Raw genomic sequence first — 24142 nt, 5'->3', positions numbered from 1 at the left:
AACCTGGATTCCAGTCTAGATACTAGTCTAGATGCACTGTAATTCTGTTATAAAATACAATTTAGTTTGGTATTCTAAACTTTTATTAAAGCTAAATACATACATTCCACCACTAATTTGAACCAATTTAAGCATCTACTTAGTAAGCTGTTCACGACCTACATGTGACCCCTCAATGCCTCTCAAATGTAAGATTCAATGTTTAAATCATTTCTTCGTTTACAAGAAAATCTTGCATAACTAGACTGAACTCTACTTCTGAAAACATACAGAGAATTTTTCAAAATAGTTCATTTACAGTTTCCCACAATCTGGAATTTGATTTCCCATACGTTAACAGCAAGGCTCTGCTATATTCTTTATCCTTAATCTGAAGGGAAAATAATGTTTACATTGGTATTACAAAAGCCAGCAGAGGGAGCACAAGTTAACAGTCTTACAGTGGCATAAATTCAGTGATACTTATTCACACGCAAGAGTTTGTCCAGTTCAAAACTGCACATGAAATATGCAAACCAGAAACCTTCATATATGAAATGCAAACATGGAAGTTTCACATATTAGAGCAAGCTATGGGAATGATTTGGAGTTGCAACTCTGAAACAAGAGATATGCAAATGTGACAGATATTTGCCCTAAATTCAGTTTTTTTTTTTTTTTTTTTTTTTTTTTTTTTACTGAAGAGCCTATCCACAGCATTTCTCACCAGCAGATCTTTTTCTGTTGTCTGTTGACACCAGGTACAGACAAGTGGTATGTCCTGTTCTTTAGCACTCAGGCAGAAAGGTGCCAGTCAGAATGAAGCAATATTTACATAATTACCCAGCTTGTTCTTACTACTTAAAAGCCAGATCTCTGTTTTCACTACTGCAGAGCTGCAAATGTTTTCAAGTAGTCCAATCTAGCTCTTTGTACCACTATGCACTTAGCAATAGCCAATACCTAAAAGAAGCTGTATGTTGTCACACAAAATGCTTTGCTGTGACCTGTTAATGTTTCTATTAGCTGTTTTTCTCCATCACACAAATGCATTGACATATATACATTAGTACACTTCAGCACCTGAGAAAGAATGGCCACACAGTACTGCAGCCAAACTAAAACTAGAAAATGAAGTGTGGTCCATGGCAGAAAATAAGAGCCATAAATCAATATCGGAATTGTGTTCAATCCCAGGGAGCAAGGAGAATTTGTACTTTGGATGCTCTGAAACACTACCTAAGCAAAGCAGATAGATCTGTGGAATTGTGTTTGGAAGTGCTTGCCATACACTTGCTTGAGGTTCTCTACAGGCATCTCCTTCCTCTTAGCACAGAAGAGAACTTACAGGTCTGAGTTTGGGTGGTCCCAAAATGTCCAGTATGGAACATCCCAATTAGTAAGACCAGTGCATTTAGATGTCCCACCAGGAAAAGACCGAAAAGGGAAAAGGGCATGTTCAAGGACTGATTTTATTCTAAATGCAAAGAAATACTCTGAATAATTCTTTTGCAAAGATGCTGCAAACAAACATCTCCATTTCAACTTTTGGCTTAGAATACTTTACAAGAGAGAAACCAAAAAAAAGAATGGAAAAAGAAAGAAAAGTGCCACTAGTGTTATAATCAAGCAAAACACTGCTCTTACGAGTTCTACTTTGCCATAGTCTAAGGGAGACAATACCCCACAGGATCAGAGTTGGTTCTCAGTTTAAGGACCAAAATGTGACAATTTAAAAATAATTTAACAGAAAGCCTATGATAAGAGACTGCCAAAAGGAATTAACTGGATGTTGCCTCAGAATTATTAAATGCCTAAAAAAGGAAGTTTTCAGTACATTAATAGGAAAAAAGCAATAGATTCTACAGCAAATAATTGTTATGACCCTGTTCAATCACATCAGGCAAAAGATGCCGATATCCTTTTAGATCTTGCAGCATACAAAATCTATGAAAAGGATACAGCTCTAAGCTTGGCTAAAATATTTTCCATTCAAAGATACAGAACAGGTATCTAAAGAAGAGTTCAGTCATATTGAAGTTCTTTCTTGATCACAGGAAGTATCTAATTATGACAGTCTACACTATTTTAGATTTTGCTACCCTTAAAATTACAATCATTTCTATTATTGTCACTACTGCTTTTTCATGATTGGAAAAAATCCTTTGATAATCCCTTTTTCACTTACTTGCACATTATGTAAGTGAAGTGGAAAATAAAGGAAAAAAATGAAAGCTGTATCTCCCAAAATACAGAAAAACATATATAGCTAAGACTGTCAGATCAAGATACCTGTCTGGACAACTGCTGAAACAGTTAAGACAAGACGTTTCTCATCTTGAGTGAGTTGAGCACTTCATGGAAGGCCTGTACTCCTGCATATATCCGACTCCCTACCCCACCACTTGTTTTCCCCTCCAAACCCTGGACAATAGAACTTATTTTTTAAGAAGTTCATAGGCGTTTTTGTCCACTGAACTGGATGCATCCGTTTCCTAAGAGACAGTCTACTCTTGCGCCTCCTACTTGAGAGTTCAGATAAACCACATTACTAGTAATTTAATTTCCTTTACAACAAGGTTATTTACCCAGTTGATCAAGGGAAACCAGTAGATGGGATTTTTTTCTTTTAGATTTCAAAGCTTTTGATACTGTCTCTCACAGTATCCTTCCAGACAAGACATCCGGCATACAGCGAGACAAGTACATAATATGGGTTGGGCTCAAATTGATATAGTAAATGGGGTTACGTTAGGCTGGTGGCCAGTCACCAGTGGGGTTTCCCAGGGCTCTATTTTATGGCCAGTTCTCTTCAAGGCTTCATTTATAAAAAAGATCTGTACGCAGGGCTCAAACACATACAAACTCAGCTTGCAGATGATACTAAACTAGGAGGAGGTGTTGACTCCATTGAGTGTAGAGAGGCCTTGCAGGCAGATCTCAACAAATTGAAAGGCTGGGCAATCATAGAATCATTAAAGTTGGAAAAGACCTTCAAGATCATCTGGTTCAACCATCCCCCTATCACCCACTAAACCATATCCCTAAGCATCACGTCCAACCTTTCCTTGAACACCCCCAGGGATGGTGACGCCACCTCCTCCCTGGGCAACCCGTTCCAATGCCTGACTACTCTGAGAAGAAAAATCACACCTCATGAACTTTAACAAGATCAAGTGCCAGACTCTGCATTTGGGATGGGGCAATTCTGGATACACATACAGACTGGGGAACCAGAGGCTATAGAACAGCCCCACAGAAAGGGATCTGGGGAGTTTTAGTTGATGGCAAGATAAATATGAGTGAACAGTGTGCCCTGGAAGTCAAGAAGGCCAACTATGTTCTGGGAATGCAGTAAGCATCACTGCTAGCTGGTCAAGAGGAGTGGTCACAGCACCAAGCCTGTCTGATGTGTTTGGACAAGACTCTTACAGACATGGTTTAATTTATAGGTAGGGTAGTTCCTGTGTGGAGCCAGGAGTTGGACTTAACGAACCTTGTGGGTCCCTTGTAACTCAGCATATTCTATGATTCTGCAACTACAGTAATACTCCTAAAGGCTTCCTTCTGAACCAGACTACCTCCCCTAGATTTAACAAATTTAAACACCAAAATTGAACAGAACAGCAAACATAGGATACCAGGCATTATTCTGTAAGAAAATTTTGCTTATTTGGGAAAGAAAAAAATTCTTGAAAGCTTGAAGTATGTAAAGCTGTCTTACTAGTAATGCTGTGCTTCTTCAGAAGTCCACAGAAGCAAGTGTTAAAGAAGATTGAGTAGAATTGCAAAGAGATTTGGTGCTGTCTTAATCCCACCATTCTGAAAGGCATACCAGACTGAACTGAGAGGAGGTAGTTCTCCAAGGCTTAGTGGTTCGCTTTGTTTTCTTTTCAGACATGTTAAAATTGAATCCCTCTACAATCTTACTGACCATTCAGTGCAGAAAGTCTGAGGAAATGAAGAGACAGCAGTGCCAGAAACTGAAACAAATACATCTCACATTTCTGGTTTACTCTTAGAGATTTTGTTCCTCAAGACAGCTATTCTATTACAAAAGTACAATGCAAATCCCTTGCTTGTAAAGAACTGCAGTTAAAATTATTGTTTTCTGAATAACTGAGGTTAATTGCAGTGGAAGGGAATTACTGAAACAGAGGGTATTTCAGACTTGAGAGTATGCGTAAGTTTAACTAGGTATCAGAGATGTCCTTTCAAATTTCATGAAGTAATTGAGATATTTTGTATCTTTGAATAGTACTGATCCATTTTTTTCTGGATTTTAAACACTGAAAGACTCTTGCCCTATTTGTACCAGTAACTATAACTGTCATCCCTTAACTGAAGCAGAAGCCAGGTCAGTATTTTGATATTGGTCCACAGCTATGGCTGCGTTAGACAAGCACTGCAGCACAACGGTAGTGAAACCTACAGAGTAAAATCAGTAGTGCTGAGGAGCAGGCACCCATACCATGTTTGTTGCAGGACAGTGAGGGAAGATACGACTGACTTTAGATTAGTCACAGCTTGGTCCCTTTGACCGAATGCACACTGACTACTAGATTGCAGCAAGTGTATACCAAGAACATGTCTTAGATCAGCCTCATCCAAAAGAAATCTCATTTGTGCTCTAAAACCTCCAATTACGGTGCTCTGGTTTGTGTTGTGGAGAGAAGTTCAGGAGGTTAGTACTGAAGTGCAGTCCTGAACCAACACACTAATTCAGCTGCACCTTGCAGATTTGCATGGACAAGTTTTGTTGCAGTATTAAGTCTTAATCTTACTCAGTTGGTCAAAGCATTTCTCACTCCAAGACAGCAAAACCCAGGCAAGAAGTGCCAGAAAGAGGTTCACTCAAGAACAAAACAGCTGGTATACAGAACAAAAATACCTGAAAAGGAGGGACTTTTTCTGGTCAGGAAAAAAGGCAGTACCACGTTTATCTCGAAAAAAAGAAAAAAAAGCAGAGCTGACAATTGACTTATGGTCACTATAGAAGCAAAGACACTGAAGACCTCTTAAATAAGATCTGTACCAGATAAAGAGAATCAAAGTTCTTATCACTCTGAGAATGCTAATCTGAGTAGTACAACACAGTAAGGACAGGAGAAGCAAATTGCTAATTTAGCACCACAATTTGCAGACAGGATCTATTATTTTATATTAACTACATAAGACTTTTAGAATAGGGAAGAGTTTATTTATTTACTACTCCATACAGGATTTTTCTTTAGAGGAACAGCTGAGAAATGAACAAAGCAAAAACCTCTAGTTTCAGAATCTTTCTGCTAGATGTTCTTATTTCCTAAGTCAAGATGGAGTTACGATGCTTAAGAAAATAGGACAGATACTAATTTGGTCTTGCTCTCACTACTGGATTTTACTCAGGAGATAAGATATAAAAACAAATTTCATAAGAACCAACTGAAAATTTCAACTGTAGTCATAACCAAATATACTTCCTGACAAATTCAATTTTTTTTTTCCTTCTAATGAAATAAAGGAGATAAATAAGTTATTCCAAGAACTAACAAGCAGATAATAGTACTTCAGTCCAAAGCATCAGCCATTTTTTTGTTAGTGACACTTGTACAGAAAGTATTTATTCATTATGCTCAAGACAACAAACTGGCATTTATACCAGATACTTAATATACAAAAATATCTTTGTAATGAAGGTGGTAGTGAACACAAGTCATGCTTTGAGACAAAGATGTTTTCAGTTTAAATACCTGCACCGATCATGGTGATTGGAGATTCTATATATATCCATTCATCAGTATATATACCAGAGTGAACAAAGATAAGTCCATCAAAATGAGCTTCTTGAACTCCACCAAGAGCATCCTCAATGGTATCATAATACTAAAAGAAGAGTCAGAAGTTTAGAGAGATATCCATAAAAAGGTATACAAATATTCTTAAGAATAACTGCTTTAGAAACTTACCAACATATTTTCTCTTCCTTTATATCTTGCAGGATTACTGTAGAAGTGTTCAGCAAAACCTGGCTTTACATGTGCTCCTTTGTACTGAAACAGGCAAAATAATTTATGATAAGCTTGCAGATAGGTGGATCTGAATGCACAGCCAGACACCTGCACGTACATACAGACAAGGGGTCTACTAATCCCCTAATTAACAAGCCATTTCTTGCTAATGGTTAGTTCTGGGAACTAAGGGTCATATTTGACCTCCCACGTTAGGGAACCCAATTGAAAATGGCAGCATCAAAACCAAAGTCTGAGTCTTAAGAGTGAGTGATCGGCTAGCTCACTTACACAGCCAGAGGCATCTGAAATAACTTAAATTTGTCAGTAAGCTCTTCACGTACCTTATGAACTCCACAAATTTCCATCTTTTGATTTTCTAGCTGCTTGCCACAGAACAAACTGCACTTATGTGGTGAGGAAAAAATAATCCTGTATACATTCACATCTGATTCAGATACCAAGTTTGTCTTCAACAAGCCTTAGCGGTTCATTAACCAACGTACACTGCATTTTGTAACAGACTCGCTTTGATATTTTATTTCCATTTCCTACATTTTTCAAATATAAGCCATTTTTATAGTATTTTGATATTTTGGATTAGAGGTTCAATCACATGCCTTAAAGGTAATTGTTTAGCTCCAATCACATCAGCTGTAAGCCACCATTTAAACCCAAGTGATGTTAATAACGTACTGCTCAGTTTACTAGTGGAAGAAGCATATGAATCTCATAACCAGCATGCACACAGGCTTAAAAATATACACGACAACAATATACTTGAAGTTTATTTGTGAGCCACAGACCATGACAATCTCTTCCACAGAATTTCATTGATGCAATACATGAACAAAACCCAAGAGAGAAGAGCTGGATGCTCAAACATTCTACTTAAGCATGATCTTTCTCTAAAGTGTGCCTCAGAACAGGAAATAACTTCAGATATTTCCTTATTGCATAAGGGTAGAGAGATCTCTACCCACCTCCTTAGTCTCATCATCTCATTTACTTTAAATTTGAAAAAACTTACTTCAAACTCCAAAAACCAAGTCATTACTATATAGTCAGCTATATTTCAGAAGTCAGTTTTTGCTTTTATATACCATATTGAAATTGGAATATAAATTAATACTACTGTTACCAGTTGCTGAAAGCTTTCTTTCCAGGGATTTGGATGTTCATATTCTTCTGGATTAATCTGATAAAATTTACCAGCTTCAGGATGCATCATTGGACGTGTGTACTCAAATACTTCCATATACAGTCTTTTCCTGAGCAGAAGTGTGAATCAGGAAAGAAAATTAGTGTACTACTCATAACTCCTCCATTTTAATATACCACACAGAAAATTAAAATTGTTTAATACAGTCAGTGACAGTGAATTTGACCACGATCAGTAACAAACACTTCGAAACACTTTCAAAACAATTTCTCTGTTGGACTGGCTTTTGTGTTTCTGTAAAATAGCTTTTGAAATGTGTTTCAGAATCCACGTGACCATGTTTCTCAACATGTAATTTCAATTCAGGGAGAAATCTTAGTTAGCTACACTGTTTTTGGAACTGGAGTCCAGTTGTGCATGAACTGCAGAAGTGTTTTAGCATATGAAAGCTAGCATAGTAAGAATTACAAAACTTAAGACAAAGTGAGCTACTATTTAATCCTCACCTTGACAAAAAAAAGCTGCAAAAATACATTCACAGAAGACCAATGATGCACTGTATCTCAAAAGAAATTCCATCAATGAACAGATTGCACTGATTTAAAAAGAAAATAGCACACCAAGCACAACAATTGGATTATTTTGATTAATACCAGAATTCAAACAATTGCAGTGTCTGAACCTGTTACTTAGTTTTACAGGATGACACCAAATCTTAGAAATTTTAACTCAGCTAACAGGACACCCCCAAAATTGTCTTTAGGACAGAAAAAAAAAATCACTTTTGTGATGTCATACTCAGGCTTTGTTCTTTTCGTCCTAATCTTTATCTAAAACTAAACAGAAAAACAAAAACCCACATCAAACCCTAGCATGTGAAACACGTTACTTTCCCTTACAAAATAATGTTAATTTAGAACCCATTTATTCAAGCTCTCAATAACCCAGGGGTGGGGCGAATTCATATGTGGGAAAAAAACTTCAGTATCTAAGCAATAAACAAAAAATGAAAACAAAACCAAATAAAAATATCTAACACTAGACACACTAGCACTTATCAAGACATTAATTTTATTTTTTGGGTCAGGTAGAATTCCCACAGAAACCTGAACAATTTAAAGGGAAGGAGTGGCTACTGAAGGAATACCTCACTGAATTCTAAAGCAGCCAACTACTGTCTACACTACTAGATAATCAGTTACTGTTTAACACACACAGATATTTGTAAGTAAAAAATAATACTTGTGTAAACAAGATATATTGAAATACAATTTGTTTTAATTCAACTAATTGCAACTCCTAACTAACATTTCAAATTTTCTATTGTAACAGAATCTCATGCAGCACATCTTATATTTTCTCTAGATAACGAGGAATAGCTTGTTCACTTACCACAAAATTGGATCATTAGCCAGCTCACTGAAGCGTTTACACACACAAGCTGCTCTGCAGAGATCCTGCTCCAGCAGGTAGGAGAAGATCTTTAAAACCACTTCATCTGGCAACTTTTCCTGAAGATACTGTTCTGCAGGTGCTGCTATTAAACAGTAATCTATGTGAGATTGACATATTTAACCAGCCCAAATTCTAATCAAAATAAATCACCAACTTGCCATTTGCAACATTCCCAATCACAATTCCAAAATCTCAGATTTTAAATCCCTTCATCTAAATCTAAAGGCAAAAAGAGGTAAATGGTTGATTCTGGAGTCAGGTAGAAGTTACAGACTGACAAAAACCAGCTACTAAACATGTTTCAGTAATGAAGAGCCACTGTATCTATTATTACTATTGCCACACATGACAGTTTATACAGAAAAGACCATCTATACAGTTTGCATTCTCACAAGGACCTTCTGTGTCAGGTATCCTTACAACAGAGATGTTCTATTTGCAAAGGTCACTTCTTTGGTTGTTGTCTTTAGAATCTTTTCTCAGGCAAAGCCATACAGAATAGCTTCCAAATTTTAGATTTCTATGCATGGCATTAAAAGCTCCTGCTACACTCATAATGCAATTATATCCATGTAATGCTCCTTGCATTATTAATTTTTTTCCTAGAACATCTGAACCAAGGGAGCAATACAATGATTTTGACTATTACAGGAAGATGACTAGTAGGCCTTCTGTCTCATGGTCACTTCAAATTTGAGTGAGATTCTGAAAAATGGTTGCCAAATGAGATTTACCTACCTACCCTACCCCCAACAAAACAAGACACCACACAAGGTAAGCCTCAAGCCTTCCACAGGCAAAGCAGCATGAACAGCTATGTTATTTCCAGCTAGAAGGGAGAGAATACATGAACTGCAAGGACCAGGACTGCGGCTTTGGCAAAGATGTTAAGCTGTGGTTTACAGACCACATCACCAGAAGCTATGGACTATCAAGAGAACTGATTAAAGCTGCAGCACACTTGTGTGTTTGTGTCTGTCCCCGTGCCCCCCTGGGTGTTATACTCACATCTGTGGTCAGACCATTTAGTAGAAATTACGAAATATTACTGACTCTCCAGTGACTTCCCCTAAACTTGTTCTTTGGGTGACATTCATACAATGGCGTAGCAAGTGATTCACAAATATTGATTTCCTCTGAGATGCTAGGAGGATAATTTATACAATGTACTGATTGCTGGTCTTTAGAGCTTATGACTGTAAGTTGTGTTACTATAAGTATGCGCCCACCACTTTAATCAAACAAAAACCCATGCTGGGCATAAGGCAAAGTCTCACTATTCCCTATGTTCATTGCTATTCTCTTCCAAAATATATTTTTAAGTTTGTAGTATTGATCATGCACAGAGGAAAAAAAGTTTTCTTCCTCATCCTTACCTGCCCTCCTCCAAATTACTATTTTTCTGTATTAGCTCCTTGGTATAGCTCGTTCACAAGGTACAGAACCATTAGCATGGGTACCATTAGCATGGATATCCAGAAGCTAGATAAGACAGTTCTTGTCAGCAGCAGTACTACTAATGCCAGATTAAGGCATTTATTTTTATTAATAATAATAAAAATTCTTATGAACCAGGCTGAAGCCAGTAAACTACCAGAACTAATAAAGAGTAAGCAAGTAGTCTGGAAAGGTCTCTTATGTTCAAGATGGACTTTGAGAGACCAAGATCTGCATACCATACACCAACCCTTGAGGTGAATACAGCTAGGAATCATCAAAAAATATTACCTGTGCAATCAGTGCTACTTTTTAAGAAGGTGTTTTTCCACTGGACATAAAGGGTTTTTTTTCCTGTATCAAGCAGGCAGCAGCAACTCATTCTACAGTCCAAATTACCCTTGAAATGCAGCACAGGATGACTAGGCTTTGCTTTTGAATTCATCTTTTCCTGGTAGCTTTCCAGTTAGATGTGGAGATAGTCTTACAAGCTGAAATGTAATGTTGTGAATGCAAGGCAGTAAATCCTTACAGGTCTTCCATGACCTGTCTTGGGCTTTTAACACACACACAAATCCCTGAGGCATACAACGTGATCTTCTTCCCAAGACAATCAGTTACTTGCCTAATCAGCCTTCAGAATTTCATCCTCCAGTAAATTTACCTATATTAGGACTTGATTAACTTTGTATGGAGGGGGGGAATTTCATTAGTGTAGTGCCTCCCATTGCTCAACAGTTCATAATTCATTTTCCTCCCTAGGTCACATCTCAGTAAGAATTGAAATCCAGTTGCATTTCCTCACTGGGAGAAATGGGAGAACTTTGAAGGTATCAAAAAAATTCTTGGGGAAAACCAAAACCAACAATATCACACCTTGCAATTTTTCAGGCTGTATCTACTTGGAAGTTTAGACACTGCTTGCAAAATGAAGACAACAATTTTTACAGATGTTTGCTGTCCTCTCCCACCTTTACCCAAAGTCCTTTAGAAGTATGAAATTTTAAGTTGCCTTTCTGCTCAGTTACAAAAATGGGTTTAAGTGATTTCAGTGTACATATCAGAGACAGTGACAGTTACCAGGTGGAATTCTTCAGTAAAATTTAAAAAGGTTGGCTACTTCTTAATGTGAATACCTAGAATACCTCTGAGTCCAAGAAAGAACCCCATGGTTTTGTTTTGTAAATTCATGCTTTGGTATCTTTCAGTAATTTGTCAAAGCAAGGATGCATTTGTGTTTTCCCCAGTTCACAAAAATAGTCCAATTCAGTTTTAAAAGCCTATCTGGTGACCAAACTAGGATCATTAGTGTGCTGCTACTTCTGGTAGTTGGAAAGTTATTTAAGTTTTTTCATGTAAGTATGCATTTCATACTTACCTTAATTTAATTCCTGTTGACATGATGAAGTGTTACAAAAGACAAAGTGCAAGAGGCTACCACCAATCTTTATCATTGCCCTGACACATAGATTCCAATATTGATGATTTTAATAAAGTGTTAATATATTAGACAACTGAAAATTAGAAAAAAAGGTGGCTGAGTCATTCTGTTTCCACAAGATAGGCATGAAGCTAGTTCAGTTTCCTTTTTTTAATCATTTAGTAAATAGAAACTAGTACAGCAATAAGATAAGGGCATGAAAAGCTGCCTGAAATTGAACTGCAGTTGTTGTACAGAGATCAAGAATGCCATCCTGTGAATCCTGAATTGTAAATTATGTCTTGTATGGATACTTTTTTTTGTCCATTTAGAAGAGAAGATAGGGACAGATATCTTTTGTTCTGTAAGAAGGCACTCAATGTTTTCTTAATAAGAAATAGTTGTCAGAAAAGATGGCAGGCAGTGATCTTGGAAAAATAACTTATAATCAATAGGAAAAAAGGTTAGTAAGTTCTGTGAACCACGAGCTACGCATGTATCTGATGTAAGAAATAAACAATAAGTGATCCAACAACCTAGAGTCTCAGCATCTACTGTAACTCCATAGGTCATCAAAAAGAAATAAGTTGTCCCTGAACTCAAGTCTTCCAAAAACGATTAAAAGCCAGCATGAACTGCTCAGTATAAAATGAATATGCAAATATAGTGATGTAGCGAGAGAGAAAAAACCCTACACAGTAATAAACAAAAAGGAAGAGTGTGTTGGTGGATTAAAATGACAAGTGGTACTGAAGGTTGAGAAATCACGTTAAGTGGAAGCAGACAGTTGATGTAAGGAAACAGAACATACCAAATTTAAAATCTTTCTGTAAATCAGGAAGCACTATGAATATCAGCATATGATAAAAGTATTCGTATCTACAAGATCTAAAAGCAGTAAACTTTTTATTCAGATACCATACAAATAACAAATTTGTAGGTTCACCAGTTACTTGTGATGTAAGCAAGACAACTCAAGCATATCTTTTTCTTATCTACTTTTTTTTTTTTTGTATTCTTGGTATTCTACTTAAAGGGGTTTAAGTGAAAAATCATTCACATTTTCTAATAATGTACAACTTTCTTATCAAGATTCTTATATATGCATTAATCTTTCTGTCTCAGGATTGCAATACATACTGTCCATTACCAAGACTATTTGAGGACACAGTTGCAGAGAAGAAAAACTTGTCAATGTTTGAAATCACCAGAAAAAGTCTGAAATACTGTCAGGAAGAACACATTAAAAATTTTAAATAGTGACTTTCACAGAAACAGTAAGGCTGAAATCAGTAATAAAATACATAATACTCCTGTTTTTCCAACTACTGGCTCTAATCCAGCTGAATACATTGGTTGACTAGCATTTCTCCTTTCATCTCCCCCCAGATTTTCCTCAACTCAGAGTCTATACAAGAAGGAATGGTTCTCTACCCAGACATATCCCTACATTACTAGTCCCATGCCTTTATTTTAGAACTCTAGGTGAAATAAACAGTTATACGTTCCAAATGATAATATACCATTTCCACTTGTGATGTTCCAGAAAACTTCATGCTCACACTCAGTCACAATAGCTATCATTATCCATGGTAACAAAGAGCAAACAAACAAAAAGGCAAGAAAAACCTTGTGGCAATCAGTATTTGCACAAATTTAGAGGAACATCTCAAGAAATGGAAAGGGGAAAATAAAGTAATGATCACCCACGCTGGAAGAGCGATTAATATAAAGTGGTTTGACAAGTATCCTCTCTTGTCAAAATTGTGACTGGTCTGAATACATTCTTAAAAATATAGTTAGAAAATCATTGTTTACAATTCCTCTGATAATTCCATGCTGGAGAAGCTTCCACAATTCGGTACCTTCCCCAGATGAGTTCGGTAATGCAACAAGAGGAACATACAGGAAATGTGTAGAAAATTCCTTTGGAAATTAGCGTTGCGATGTAATTTGTACCAGAGGACTTGAGTAAAATTACTGACCTTCAATAAAGCAAGGAGGTGGGTATGAGCATAACAAAGGATGTATCAAAAGTAAATAGCCTTGAAGGAAAACCAGGAACTGGCAAGAGAAACTGAGAAACTGAAAAGAAACAGACTTTGTACCAGGCTTTAGGTATCAAGTCAGGAAGTGAAACTGGAAGTAAAACGACAAAAGGTGATGTTCATTTGGTTCTCACCATTTCAAGGACATAAATCTAAGGTTAAATGGTTTTTAGTTACAGAAATTAAGAGAGAAAGCCCGAAAGGGGGGATGGATATAAAACAAAGGGGAAAAAAGAAGACAGACGGCATGAAATAGAAATCTACACCACCAAGAAGGTGAGAAGCCAGAAGGAACAGACTCCAACAGAAGCCGTAACTGACCAGTCTCATGCCAGCACCTCAGGCTTAATTCACAAGGTTAAGACAGACATGGACTAAAAGATACCCTTCCCCCAACACTCCCCAAAAGCAACAGAAACTACATCAACAGGAGCTGGCAAGTGCTAGCACTGATTTTTCAGGGAGAAGTCACAACAGATCTCATGGAATTAAAGTGTGTAGAAGACAAAAAGGGGAAGAAGCAGAGACTGAAAAAGGATACAGAAAAAACGAACAAGTAGTATGTGTGTGCTTATACATGTACACATGTGAACATAAACACACCCATATGTACACACTGTATGCATAATACACATACTTTGTGCATGTGCATATATGCACGCAGGTGTATGTGCATGTATGTTTATTTTTTAAAATAATTTCTCACACACACCCCGAAAATTGCAATAATGACAAACCAAAACTACTTCTACCTGCAAACAATATGCTGGAACAATATGAGAAATCGTAAACAAACTTAGTCCAAGTGCTGCACCATTATTACTTTTAAGAGTACCTTGGATATAACTGCACAGCACTTAAGAGGAATAAAAAACAAATTTAAAACAAACACCACAACCTGCATCTGCAGTAGAGCAGGCAGACTGAAGGACCAGATTCTAGAAATCAGACTAAAACTAGGTGTTCTTCCATTGCAGTTTCTTAGTTCAAGAACAGAAAGGAAAAATGTTTTTATTTTGAGGGTTAGAGGGGTAGTGGTATCAAAGCGCATCCCACCAATCTTTGTACAGTTATTACCTGATAAATCCTGGGATTTTCCAGATACTCTAGCACGTTTAGCTCGGTGACCAAAGTTTTCAGTAGCTGAAGTGGAGGCACCCTTTAACAAAATAAGTAAGGATTAATTCAGTCATTACGTAAGTTACAAAAAGTACTAATTAGCTGCCTATTCTTGAGGCAAGAACTACAGTTAAAAAAAAAACATAAAAAAGTTACCTCCATACTGTTCTTTGTAGGGCAAGCTGTTCTTTTAGGTAGAAGAGTTTTTCTGCGAAGTTGGTATGGACTATTTTGTGCACCAGGACCTGATTCTTCTGCAACCATATCTGCAGGCACATCATCATCTGTCAACAACAACAAAAAAAACAGTTTAATTAGAATTGTAGGGTTTTTCTGTTTGTTTTTTTTAAAAACAACAAAACACTACAGAAGTTTTTAGATAAACCCATTCCGTTTCGGGGTAGAGGGTAGGGAAGTGCTAGAGCACAGTGAACATTTGAAGAAGTGTGGAATATACATAGTAATACGAAATTACATTCAAAAGTACAGATGAACTTAACCTGTGCTACCCATATATATACAGCAGCTATACCAGAAACTACTTTTTAAAAAAGCAATTAAAAATACAACTTCACTTTATTTGCAAACATGTTATTCACTGTGCCAATTCAATTCTATTACCTCATTACCGCAAACTTTTCACCTCTGTAACACTATCATAATGAATACCACTGGAGCTTCAATTATTAATCAGGTGTTATCAAGAAGTCCCCTAGTAAATACGGTACTTAGTTCAAACCCACGGCGGATTTTTCCGAAATATTCCAGCCAGCATACAAACTCTTCAGTAAAAGGGAAAAGGAAGACATAACGCTAGAGGTAGCTTTAAGGGCATACACTGATTGCCTGAAGTACACTTTTTATATAAAGAGTAAGAGTATATCCTCTTCCTGCTCTTTTAAAAAAAAAAATACAGAAAGCGTGATGAGTATTACTTGAAAGCAACGAATGAAAAAACTTAAGTTTCCAATGTTTATAAAATTATGCAACACATCTAAAACAAGCAAGGAATTACTATTTATCTCTACATCTCCTACAACTAGCATCACACAAAGTTACAATAATTTAACAAAGGCCAGAACAAAAATCTGGTGGGACAAAAGGCTGGTGGCAAATGCAAACCAAGCTCAAGGCAATCTAGGAGAGTGTCATCAGTTATTTAATCCACCTGAAAACTAAGCCTTCACGAAGTACCTCCATGCTTATCCTTCAACCAGACCAACAGCTCAGCACAGCCACAAGGAGGGGATGAGACCACACAACAGGGAAGAAGAAGCACCCCTTTTGCAGCACCAGCACAGGTTTTTAAGGACATTAAATGAAACTTGTAAAAAAAACAAAAGTAAAACAACAACTCCTTAACTTCAGCTAGCTCACTTTCCCTCCACGCCATCTGCTTCTTACATGGGGGACCTCGCTAGCAGCTGAGGACTTCCATCTCTGAAGTGTTTTTTCACCACACAGAGCACCACCAACACACGAACTCCAGAGCACGTTCCTGCGAAGCGCCCAGCCCACCTCCGGCATCATGCTCCTGTTGGACGTTACTGACAACTTACAGGTAACTAGCTACATCCCCAAGGTTCAGTCATCAAATTTTAAGTTTCTTTGCCATCTCTGATAGCAAATACTGTTGCCAAGTTAATCGCACTGTATCAGCAGCCGGAATAGAAAGCCTGTTACAAGAGAGCTCCCAGCTTCCCTCACACCTAGTAACAGCAGCAGAGTCTGAAGCAGGCCTTGATTATATACTCTTGCTCCTGGCTGCCGCTTCAAAGCCAAACTCTTGCACCCGAAGGTGTTCGAACATTTGAGCACATCACTACTTGCACCCCTTATTTCTCTGTTGAAGGACTGATACAGTAAGTATGAATTCTGTTGCTGATACCGCCAGAAGCATGCTATTTGGAGATTTTGAGTGTCTTCTCTTAAGCCTCTTTCCCCATTTTGCACTGAACACACACCACCTGTCAGAAATGCATGATCTTTCTTCCCCCATTCTTGATGGTAAATACAATAGTTGAAAACTGCCACATGGAACACAGTAAAAAAAAACACATAATAAACAATGAAAAAAATATCGAAGCACAGGTTTGATCTCTCAGTAGGTGATGAAGAGGGCAATGTCAAAACCCCAGTGGGGTTCTTAGAAGAAAACCAATGAAGGCTACTAAGAACAAAAATATATTACCACTGGAAAGAAGACAGAAGCCTCTGGGGGCAGGGGAGAATGGAAGTAAAGGTCAATTTGGCTGAAACACTGAAAGACTGCTTAAGCAGAAAAGAAAATATACTCATTTTCTTGCAGGAGATTTAGGAGGATGGCACGAGTCCTGCTCGAAGATCACTCTTCTAGCTCAGATGACATTAAGAGATGCATGCATTCACTCAGATTCACAGCAGGTACTGTAAGAATTAAAACCTTCCTTCTCCCATCTGGCTGGCAAGGCAGATGAGGAAGATGAGACGAGTGCACCAGAGGCAAGTGTGAATGTGCAGAGCGTGGGAAGCAGCAGGGTGCCCGGAGCAAGGGTGGGAACAGTCCCCACTCCTCCTGCTGCTGCGTGGCATTGCCACCAGAGGTGCTGCTCCTGTTTGCTTTAGCATTGTCAGAGCAGCTAATGGGGCAGAAGCAGCTAATGCTTCAGAAAGCAAGAGCCTCCAACCTGAAGGATACGTTAATACACTGGCTGCGGATGAATGATAACAAGAGTTGAGTGGATGAGATGCCTCGTTTCCTCACCAGTATGTTTTGGTCACACTCACTAAGGGCTGGCCCAACCCTCAGAAAGATTTCTAATATTACAGGAACAATAACATTGTTCAGAAACTGCTAATATTTTTCCAAATGTGCCCCAGTGTTTCACTTAAAGTAACTACCAGGAAACTCGGAAGTCTGAAGTGATCCATTAGAGAAGTAATCTCACTGCTTGTTTTTGATCTTCCAAATGCTACATTTCAAACTCCGAACAGAGTAGAACAGCTACAGGGTAAGTTCTCAGAGAAATAGTTCTCAGGATGTACTATTTCCTGCAGACTGTGTTACCCTTCCATAAAGGAGTAACACGACAACACCCAATTTTGCCTGGGAACTTTCTGTGCTAAGAAAACATTTTGAAAATCCTCTCCTAAAAACACTCACATGATAGACATCCTCCTTTTTTTTTTAAAAAAAAGGTCAATTTTAAAATACAGAGCCTCAATGCCTACAAATCATTTGAGAAACACAATTTTAATGTGCAACAGTACTAGCTACTGCATCTACTGACATAAAATGCATTATCAACATCTGTTGATGGTAGAAGTGTTTGTCCTATAAAGTCATTAAACAAATTCAGGGGAGCACGTGTGTAATATCAATGCCCTCGTGTACACACCTGCTGAAATGACTGCCAGATGCTGTCACAATTTTAAGTCAATACATTTGCAGTTTTAAAAGATTAATTTAAGCTGGAGTCTGCTCTCAAACATTTACCTGTATACTTTACACTAATTGTATTATTTAAGAATATAAAATAGTTTCAAAGAAAATTGCATTTATTTAAAAGTTTAATCTGCCACTCTTGTCAACTGCTATAAGCAAGACTTGCATTTCCACAAATGCTATGAAGCGTGTACTTTTAAGTGTGTATGTTAAAGAACATAAAATTAACATTTTTTAGAATGCAACTTACAATAGTTGCATGAAAAGTAATAAAGGACTTTCAAAATAGTTTATTAAAAGACATACGGAGCACCTCAAGAGAAAGTTTATCATGACCATACCATTTTCTTCACAAAAAAGCATGCACGTGTAGTTTCATTTCTTACACATTAAGATTTCCAAGAGCCTTCTCAAACAATGAAGACAACCTTCATGAAAAGAGTGGGGCTCATGAAAGCTTTTTAAATTATTTTTTTTTTTTTTTTAAATGCCAGAAATACACCCTTAGCAGAAAAATACGGGGGTGGAGGTCACCAAGAGAGGAAACTCACATCCTATTCTGTAAAGTTGAATTACTTAGTTTAATGTCTGTAACATTGGTTTCACTTTTTTTGTACTGTTTTTCCATATACTCCCAAAACATGGGGGGTAACAGGGGAAATGTAGAGAAATTTGTACTCACTGGCAGATGAAGTGACAACGAACCGATCAGTTTTAAACTAGGGAAACACCTAGTGAATAGGGAGCGGCTCCTAGAAGAACACTTCTGAAACAAAGTAATCCATACTGAGGCTTTCTGAATGAAGTGATGATTAATCTAGCCCGTCAGACAAATTTTAACAGTGATAAAGGTCAGTCACACACAATCTTAAGTAGCTGGTATAATTTCTGAATGAAATAAGCTATTAGCTAAGACAGAAAATCCGAACACTTTCTAATTAGAAGAAAACCTGAAAATAACAACTAAGATGTAAACCAATACAATTCCCAGGCCCATAAGAAAACACCATGGGGAAGACATATGGCCAACCTGCAGAGATGACAGCTCCCACTACTTCACTGCCTAGAACTGCAATGCAGATGAGAAGAATGAAGCTTAGAGAGTGGAAAAGGAAGATGCACATACAAAAAAGAAAGATAGAAATGAAAACAAAATAACTTATGGAAAACAGAAATACATGGCAGAAGTTTCATATTTGCACATACAATATTTACAAAAATGTGAACATCTCAGTAACAAATTGTCAATGCACAATAAAAGAAAACACCCACCCAACATTTTTCTTTAAAATTAAAAAAAAAAATCTGGCAGTGAGCTGTTAAACAGGTGTGTGTTTCAATAGGGCAATTGACACTTATCCCATGTCCTTGCAAAACATCCCAACAACTGAGGGACGTCTTACTTTTAGGTACTGTATCCACTTTTTAAAAAGTGACTGCATATTTAAAGCGTACATTCCACACCTTACATCAGAGCAAAAATCTTCTTACATGGAAGCTTTCCCACTGATTCAGGACAGCATTTAAGGCTTAGACTATGCATTGCAGACCATAATTTGGAGTTGGGATAGCTCTTGAATGAAAGTGGTCTCTTCTGCAATCTGAATACTTAACTTAGCTTCAGAGAAAGCCACTGACTGGGTATACCACCACAAAGAAAAAAAACTCAAGAACTGAGGAAAATGAATCAACTCCAACTGCAAGAAGTTCACTGAAGCAAGATCTAACATCATTTTAATAGTCTTTCACAGTCAAGCAGTCCCTCTCCTGAGTGGACTTCAAAAAAAAAGTCAAAGAAAAACACAGTATGCTTATATACAGTAACAGTAGGTTTAATGGTAAAAGAAAGTGTTAATATTAAAATAAGAAGTACCTGCAAACTCATTTACTACTAATACAAAAACTAAAGACTTCGATAAACATCACAATATGTTGTAATTGTCATTAATTAAATCCTACAATATTTTTTAAACAATATCCAAAGCAACCTGACTCACAGAGATAAAACCGAAGAGATGACATTTTTGTAAGGTTCCAATGGCACAGGTCAATGAGAAGGATTAATCTGACATGAGAGTTGAGGCTGCTTGGAACTGGAAGAGACCCAGCAAGAATAAGATTCGGAGGCAGATCTCCATTCAGAGTAGCAGGATTTCAGTTTGGAAAAGGGACAGACCTAACATTAAAAATGCATGCTTTCAGGAAGACTCCAGAAAGATCAGACTTACTGAACACCATATGGAATAAGGATATTCTGCCTTATGGAAAGAACAACGAGAACAGAATAACCATTACTGACTGCTAGAAGGTTTTAGGCACATATACAAATTCTTAACTGATGATAAACCAAAGATATCTCACTCTCTTAACAATATTCAAGTTTATTGTAATTGGTTCAAGTTTGTTTGATGAAAGAGTCTTAGCACATGTAATATCTAGATTTTTTTCTGTGTTAAGATTTGTATTTTCAAGATGAGGGAATGCTGTTTTACTGTTTAAACAAATACTAAGAATTGGTAAATGTATAAGACAGGTGGTGATGGGGAACCACAACAGAGAAAAAGAACAAACAGCATCTTTTGGGAATTTACATTTTAAGCTTTTAAACATCACTGTCCAAATCAGACAGCTTATTACTCTTTGGAATTAGGTCATGCACAGCAGATAACATGATGGCCTAAAAAGAGTAAGAATAGATCAGATAGATGCTCAATTCTATTTTTATTTGCTCAAAAGTTCATGTTAGTTTTACAATACATCTCTCTCTCTATATATATATATATATATGTATTAATAAGAAGGAAGATAACTAGATTTAGCATCTATACAGAAAGTTTCTTGAGACCTTTTTTTTTTCCTCCCTGTTATTCTTAGGATGCAACAGAAATTAACTTTTATCTAAGAACCTGACCTTTTCTCCAGCTCTTCTCATTGTAAGGCCCACTACGTAGGTCATTAACAAAATGCTGAATAAAGCTTATATACACACGACAAAAACTTAAGTTCTTAGAGCTGGCACAGAGAGAAAAGCAGAGAGAAAGTGAAAGGTGACAACTGGGCAAGATAAACTATCTACTAGCCCCAAACTAGTCCCCAGCTACATTTGTTTAAAATGTATGACCACTCAAAAGCAGCTATTCACAGCTCTGAGCCTCATTAACTACGGAGCTCATAGCCCAAAACTATCTAGCACAAAACCATGCGTGGACAGTAGTTAAAACACTCCAAAGACTATGAAAAATATTTTCCTTTTCAGACACCAGAAGCAGAAAGTGATAACAAGGATCTGATGAGAAATTCTAGTTTCTTTCCAGAATACCTCCACCCCAAGGTATTAGCACCCAGTTAAAGCCAGAATTTCTAACGAAATACAGTAACATGCACATTTTTATTAGGCATACAGAGTAACTGTTGAACTACCTGCATACTTGAGTTACTTGTTATCTAACTCATTTTAGAAAAGCAAAGAAAACTTTCTTGGAGCAAGCAGCTCTAATAACCGGTACTGGCACGTTTCAGACAATAGTACCAGACCAGATAGATTTTTCTTTTAGTATTTTTCTAGATCATACCGTTTTCCCAAACCGATAACAGTATCACAGCCAAGTAATAAAACAAATCTCCAGGTGGCTGCTTTACAAGTATTTTATTAAGAGAATTTCCCTTCTTGCTTAATAGCCAGCTTGACTCCTGCTCTAACAAGCTTTCACTGAGGAGGGACAAGGATCCTTTCCTGGATGCACTCCCCATTAATAAACCAACCCTTTCAAAGCCGTGGCCTTGGTGCATGGTTCCTTGATGATACAGTGAAAATGCTGGCCAAGTAAGTTTTAAAGGTGCGGGAATATAGAGTGTTTAAGCACTATATAGGGAAGTCACTTAAGGGCCCTTCCTCATTACATTTCTGAGCAAATAAAGAAAGGAACTTTCTTTAAAAACTTGGAACAGTTTATATTTCTATCTGGTGATATTTGCTTCCTTTGTTAGAGAAGTAAGGTTACCAGTCTCGAAAGTCATCATCCTCTTCAGCTGAAATATAGCAACGTTCAATAATTAAAAAAGCATAGCCAGTGACAACAATAAAAACAAGCCAAAACCACACTGAAAGAGGTTCAAGTATTCCCATTCTATTCTGCATTACAATTGATCACAGCAATTGTCCTGATCAACCAGTGTGTTTTAATTTATGGCTGTATTTTAAGGTGCCTAAGCACCATCAGGAATGCATGCAACTCTCTGCCCACATCCTTGCATCTACTATTATGGAAAATACAAAAAACCCCTTCCTCCTCATCTTCCTCTCAACAAACATCCCACCTCGTCTGAGATGCCACCTCCTGATAAGAAGAGATGAGATTATCCAATACCAACAGCAGAATGACCAGAACACATACACTTCAATGGCACTGTTGGTTCAACAGTTCCTGACACTTCAAAGCTCACTTCTCTTAGTAAACTTGCTGAATATTGATAGGATGAAAACCTGCCTCCAAAAAGTGTTAGGAAGAGGACAGACTCTGGCTGGGGTCAGGAGGGACAATTAAGTCAGTTAGTTTTATGGAACAGCCATTAAGGGAAACCAGTAAGTCCATCTTGTATGAAACCCTGGCTCAGGCTAGATATGTTTTCAAGTAAAACGTCATAGCAATCATATCTAAAACAGATATTGGGGACAATAGATTTCTAATGATCAGAATCACTGAGCTATGAAGCAGAAAGGTTACATTATTTAATAAGACTGAATCTGGACATTCTTGATACCCGTAAACTCCAAAAAGAATGAATTAGAAGTTTATAAATAACTGTCTTTAGCACTGCCACATCTAAAAAATGAACTGACAATCCCCACCCACCTTTTGTGTTTCTCATATCTTAAAAAAATGAAGTTGGGAAAAAACAGTATAGGAACGAGCAATAACTCAGTGAGAATGCAGATTTTACTTGATGCACCTACATTTTGGATTTCAAGTTTTCTATGGCCCATAACTGATCCATCTGCAGGAGGATTCTCCTGCAATGCATGGGTACCTAGAGAAGTCTGGCTGAGAGAAACATTACTCCCCTTGAAATGACAGGAAAGCTTTGTGTAACAAAACAATCCAGCTAGCTAGAAATCTCGGTATGACTAAAACTATTGCAACTATTCAAGCATAACTCCCATAAAGCATAATCTCAGGGCACAATCACTTAACCAAATTTTCAGGAAATGGAAGCCTCCCACAGATTTCTTTGCCATAAGCCACACCTGCAGAGCACTGATGTGACACAAGGAAGGGGTGGTGGCAAAACATCCTGCTACTAGCCGTAGTAGCAGATTTAGAAATCCTTGCCGTCTGCCTTATAGAGACTCAGTATCAGAAATAACTGGCATCTATCAATACACTGGGCCAGGGGAAAGCCAGTTATGTCAAGGAACAGTTTCGATATACGGAACTAGGAATTTCCTAAGGCTCTTCAGAAGTGTTTCTGAAATGCCTACCAATGATCTGTCCTGCAGTAGCAAACGAAAGATAAGATATGAGCTAAAGTATTTCAGGATTTGTTGGACAACTAGATCAAGCTAAAACAGATTATGCACAAAATACAGGAATTTTCTCGGACCCTTTAGTAATCCTTGGAGAATTCTACATAACGCCTAGAGTAGTTTGCTAAAGAAATTTCTGTTTTGACTAGAAAAATTGGGGAAGTATATAACTATCTTCAATCGTCTCTTCCAACCTAACTATTCTGTGATTTTAGTGTACACAGACCACCCTCAGATAATGGAAAATACTTCTTTCTTAGTACAAGGGATTCATTTTTGAGCAACAATACAGCTCTTTATAATTAAAAAATAACAATATATTAAGTGTCAATGCAAGTTTGTGACAACCCCTGTTCAGGCTCTGAAGAATGCAGAGGTAAATCTCATCTATTTTAAGACCAGAAAGTGGAAAACTATAATTCTTGGTGTTACTTCCCGATTTAATTGAGTTGTCTTTTGGCTTTGTTGTTTCAGTCATATGAGTTGAAAGGCCATATAGCTCCGGGTGCTACGGGTAAGAAGGGGTACAGACAGTATGGCTTTTTCCTCTCTAAGCAGGAAGAGGAAAAAGTAGATTGGTAGTG

The 24142-nt window shown here is 37.4% G+C and overlaps 1 protein-coding gene across 2 annotated transcripts in view; it reads right to left on the bottom strand.

The window, feature by feature from the left end:
- FBXO11 (F-box protein 11) overlaps nucleotides 1-24142 on the bottom strand; it is a 73680-nt gene that overhangs the window by 21761 nt on the left and 27777 nt on the right. The window contains exons 2-7 of one of the 2 annotated variants that reach the window (XM_066993571.1): nucleotides 14767-14894; nucleotides 14569-14650; nucleotides 8524-8665; nucleotides 7111-7240; nucleotides 5928-6011; nucleotides 5712-5844 (exon numbers count right to left, since the gene is read on the bottom strand). In XM_066993571.1, the coding sequence (XP_066849672.1) occupies nucleotides 5712-5844; nucleotides 5928-6011; nucleotides 7111-7240; nucleotides 8524-8665; nucleotides 14569-14650; nucleotides 14767-14894 (699 nt within the window). Of the gene's footprint in view, nucleotides 1-5711; nucleotides 5845-5927; nucleotides 6012-7110; nucleotides 7241-8523; nucleotides 8669-14568; nucleotides 14651-14766; nucleotides 14895-24142 lie in introns of both variants that reach the window. The other variant, XM_066993572.1, reaches the window with a different exon arrangement.

Source organism: Anser cygnoides, chromosome 3, assembly GCF_040182565.1.
Source record: "Anser cygnoides isolate HZ-2024a breed goose chromosome 3, Taihu_goose_T2T_genome, whole genome shotgun sequence".
In the NCBI taxonomy this organism is placed as follows: Eukaryota; Metazoa; Chordata; class Aves; order Anseriformes; family Anatidae; genus Anser; species Anser cygnoides.
Note: the sequence above shows the minus strand (reverse complement) of the source record. Positions and strands in the feature narration are given on the sequence as shown.